This window comes from Salvia miltiorrhiza, chromosome 2, assembly GCF_028751815.1.
Source record: "Salvia miltiorrhiza cultivar Shanhuang (shh) chromosome 2, IMPLAD_Smil_shh, whole genome shotgun sequence".
In the NCBI taxonomy this organism is placed as follows: domain Eukaryota; kingdom Viridiplantae; phylum Streptophyta; class Magnoliopsida; order Lamiales; family Lamiaceae; genus Salvia; species Salvia miltiorrhiza.
In genome coordinates, this window is record NC_080388.1 from 30330447 (window position 1) to 30335177 (window position 4731).

Here is a 4731-nt window from a genome sequence, read left to right on the forward strand (position 1 = left end):
TTTTTTTTATTTTTTTTTTTATTTTTTGAGGAAAGATTGAGTATAGTTTTGATAATATCTTTAGGGTGTGTTTGCTTTTTATCCCTCTAAATAGAGGGATAACAAAAATTTGTGTCTTTAAATATTTGTTTTCTTATCCCACATTTTACACAAACACCATTTTTCCTTCCTTATTTTCACGTCAAGGATGGATAATATAATCCCTCCATTTTGGTGTGATAATATTATCTCTCATTGAAATGAAAATAAAGAAAGAAAAATGGTGTTTATGTAAATATGAGATAAGAAAGCAAACATTTAGAGGCATAAATTTTTATTATTCCTCCATTTAAAGGGATAAAAAACAAACACACCCTTAGATTAAGAAATTTTTAAGAATTCGCTATATGATAAGATAATAAGTGATAGTGATCCAAACCTTCCAAATACTCCCTAAAATGCAATCAAAACCTTAATATCTCCAAAATATTCCCCAAAATGCCATCTCACACAACCCTAACCATCTAAATGTAAAGCCACCCACATCAACGAAAGACAAGTAGAGAGGGATGAACGCGCAAATAAACAATATTACGAGGAAGAATCTCTGCAACATATAATTGTGAGTTTGATTCCCTTCCATAACAAGAAAAAATCAGGTACACAAGGATAACCTCACTCTTTCAGAATAAAGATCTCTAATACACGCATATGTACTCTATGGTGGTCAACGGTTCTCCGAGAAGGTGTCGATGTCGATCTATACACAGCTATACAACACTGGAGTCTAGATTTACAGACTAAAACAAGATAAGGCACAAAGCAATGCAGCAGAAAAGAAAGATCGACACTCTGTTCAGTGACTTGTCCAGCTGAACTTCGTGCCTTCTCAACCTTGGGCTACCATTTCCTATTAGGGGGTAAGAATTCGTGTATGGATAAGCAAACATATTCGAGTCTGAGCTCCCAAACATACCAGCAAACACTATTTCACTGACCATGTTAATTGTCGGACTGAAGAAGCTGGTTGTTGTGGGTGGAGGGATAGAAGAATAGTTACCAAACGGATTGGGGAAGCGCTGCTGTTGATCGAAGGTCTGGTTATCCTGATGAAACGGGTTTGGATTATTTTGCTGATTAGAATCGGAAGAAACTGATGCTGAAGTATCAAGCAGGGTATTCAGCCCAAGTGCTGCTGGCCTGGGAGGTACAGTTGAATCCAACTGGCGTTTCTTGGCTTCAGATTCGGATGGAGACCTACCTCGACCATAGAGGGGGACCAAAGAGGAATTAGAGATGAATGCCTTGCAGACTGGACATCTAGGTCGCTCATCTGACTCGAACGACGAGCTCTGAACATGGAGCCATTTATAAATACATGGCCAGCAGTACAGGTGACCACAGAGAGTTACCACAGGTTCGTGACATGACTCTAGACATATATTGCAATCAAAGCCTCCATTTGAGTTTTCCAACATCATAGCAGACTGTGAAACTGAACTCCATTTTTGTTTGTGCGAGACATCACCCTCGGATCCCAAATGCATGGTTGGGGCACCAAAGCTTTGCTCATAAGCCATGATAACTACACAAAGATTTAAAACATACTATTAGGCAAGACATCCCTTTTCATATATGTTATAGAAAAATAAGTTGGCTACTCGCATTTCCAGGAAAGAATATCTTAAGTCATAACAAATCATGTAATCAAGTAAAACATGAAATAATATAAAGAAAAACAGAAGTAAACCAATCGGAATCTTATTGGAGATTTTTAAACAGATAAAATGGCCAAGGCCAATGATAATTTAGAGAAAAAACCGAGACATGTTCATTTTCCAGGCTGGATTGTCTCACAAAGTATTACAGGCTTTTATTATCAGTTCATTAAAGAGAAAAAAGAAATAGCGGATGGGTCCCAAGAGTTCCCCATCACTTCAAAATTACTATAAGATGACAATCAAACATAATCTCTCTTTCAAAAACTGATCTTGTTCCACTGGGATTGTAAGTGTACCATAGTTGATGGTGTCAATTAAAAAGTTCTACTTGATAATTCGAAATAAATTTTGTAAAATCAAAGACAAAGAGTAGGCTGCCCAAGAAACAAATATAAACAATTTTAAGTGGGAAAAAGAAATTAAAATGAGAAAGAACATGAGACAGCCCTCCTCACTAATCAACCTTAATGAGGATCCAATATCATAAGAAGGTGTTGCTGTTACAAACTTGGAAACTAACCCTCATAATCAGTAATTCTACAGCTCACTACCAACCATGAACGAAATCAATCTCCCATTCTTATAAAACAAGTAGCAACTTTTTCTCACATAAATATCTCGTCCAACATATTTAATAGATTTTCTCCCTCAAATTTTAAACAAACACTGTCTTTACTATCATATCAAATCTTCCAAAGAAAATCCTCTCTTTTCCAAGACTCTCGGTTCTACAAAATTCTCAAACAAAAACCTTTTAAATTAGAGGATTCCAAAGTGCAATCAAACAAAAAAACAAGCAAATGAAATAAAACATTCAATTAACGCATCCAAGATGGTCCAACCCTCGAACCACCTTCCCCTTATTCCAGGCTACCGGAAATGTGGTAGTATTCAGGCTACACCGAGAGCAGTGCACGAAGTTGGTTGGATAATTGTTAACGTGCATCAAATTGGACAACAGGTGTATGAAATACGACAGCCGCAGCACATCTAACATCTAACTACTTTTTTCTCATCCAAAGTCAAAATTCATGAATGCTACCTGTTCTAATCTCTAAGATTCAAATGATACACACACACACACACACACACACACACATATATATATATATATAGAGAGAGAGAGAGAGAGGAAAACTCTAGGTAGATGCAGAACTCTCTAGCTTGGAGCAAAATACAAACACACAATTCAAACTGATACCTGTTTCCATTAAATAAATTGAAACATTCCCTCAGAAATTTACCAGATTTTATCGGTCAACAACCAGCAACACTCAAGGAATTTCATAGCTTATCACCCAACAAAAAGAAAACCGCAGATAGAAAGTAAAGCCTAAGCAAAACAAAGGAATCCAATTTAATTTTTAAATCAGCTGAAAAAACAATCAGAAAACAAAATTCACCCACCTTCAATTAAGAAAGTGAAAAAAACTCAAAACAGAGAAATGTCTGAGATCTAAAACCAGGTGATAAAAAAATATGATTAACACAAACAATTCTACGAAATTGAAGAAAACTGTAAAAACCCAAACAAAACGCACAGACATTCCCGAAATGAGAACGGTAACAAACCTTACCAAAATCAACGAAGAGCAGAATGTAGAGAGAGAAGCAGATACAGAAGTTCCTATAGTAGAGAGAGAAACGGAGAACCAATCGGCAGTTTGATGGAAATGAGAAATCGATGAATAAATAAGAAAGTGAAGGGGGATAAACGTTCGGCGATTTGAAATGTATAGAGCTGGAGTGTTGATTGGGGAATGGCTCGGGTGCTCCGTGCAGCAGAGGATAATAATTTGCCGGAGCATGTGTCTCCACGCGCCTTTCTTTCACGCCCTCCGTCAATCGCTCCTTTCCAATCAATTTTTTTTTTTTGTTATCATACGCATTGTGGATTTATTTTCAAATTACTCCCTCAGTCCATGAAAGAACTTCCTAGGAGGGACTTCTTAGGAGGGAGTGACACGAGTTTTAAGAAAAAATATTGTTGAGTGTATTGAGAGTGGATAAAAGATAGTTGAGTGTAGTTGAGAGTGGTGAAAAAGTGTTAATATTGAGAGTTGTGAAAAGTGAAAAGTGAAAAGTAAGAGGATTATAAGTGGTGGAGTATAGTCCAAAAATAGGTAGGCAGTTCTTTTGTGGACATCCCAAAAAGGAAAGATAGGAAGTTCTTTCGTGGACGGAGGGAGTATGTACTACTCCCACTGTTTCAACGCCGAGATGAAAGCGGTCCGTATTTCTTTTTGAACTGTTCCGACAAAAATAATGCATTTTTTTTAATAATAATTTTACACTATAAACAATATGATTCTATACAATTTTATACTAATTTTATTCTCCTTAAATTCCGTGCCGAAAAGAAGTGCAACGCTTTTGTTGGGATGGAGAGAGTATTATTTATCACTTTTAATTTATTATTTAATTTTAATTTGTTATGCTTTAATATAATATAAAGATAATTAACAAGGGGTCACTCATTCAATTAGGCTTTATAATTATACTATTATATTTATTTGAATTAATAATAGATTATTTGGGTTAACTAATTTAAAGTTAGAATATATAATTTTTTAAATTTTAATTTATAGTAATAAATATTAATTAGAGTTTATAATATTATATTTATTTTATTTTTATAAAAAATAATTATAAAATAAAAAAATTAACAGTAGTACACGATGATACACACTAAATTGTGGGACAGATGATCTCATCCGGTTTATTTTCACATATTAACATCTATTATATAATAGGATTAAGCAATAGGATTAAGCCTTAACCTATGTGGCATATCTAAAATCTCACCATTTCTGCACCTCTGATTGTTCAGGAATACGAGAGGAGTTCTGCACCTCTGATTGTTCAGCCGCTTGCTGTTGTGACTGACAACAACGCTGTGCTAACTTTGACTGGGACGACAGGACCCATTTCTCGTACACGAGGGCGTCCGAAAGGGGCTATCACCAAGAAGGGGAGAGTTTCTGATTCTTCTATCAAGCACAGGCTCCGTCGTATCATAATCAATGGCATG

At 35.6% G+C, this 4731-nt stretch overlaps 1 protein-coding gene across 3 annotated transcripts; it reads right to left on the reverse strand.

Moving 5' to 3' along the window:
• Positions 1–587: 587 nt before the first annotated feature.
• LOC131013281 (E3 ubiquitin-protein ligase RMA1H1-like) lies at positions 588–3564 on the reverse strand. 3 transcript variants are annotated; one of them, XM_057941345.1, is made up of 2 exons: positions 3278–3564; positions 588–1564 (listed from the first exon to the last, which is right to left on the reverse strand). In XM_057941345.1, exon 2 carries the CDS (start codon positions 1557–1559, stop codon positions 780–782), a length of 780 nt encoding a protein of 259 aa, XP_057797328.1. In that variant the 5' UTR covers positions 1560–1564; positions 3278–3564; the 3' UTR covers positions 588–779. The 3 variants fall into 3 exon arrangements, with proteins under 3 accessions (XP_057797328.1, XP_057797329.1, XP_057797330.1); XM_057941346.1 differs by having other exon boundaries at positions 3273–3537; XM_057941347.1 differs by lacking the exon at positions 3278–3564 and adding an exon at positions 3108–3262.
• Between the last annotated feature and the right edge of the window lie 1167 nt (positions 3565–4731).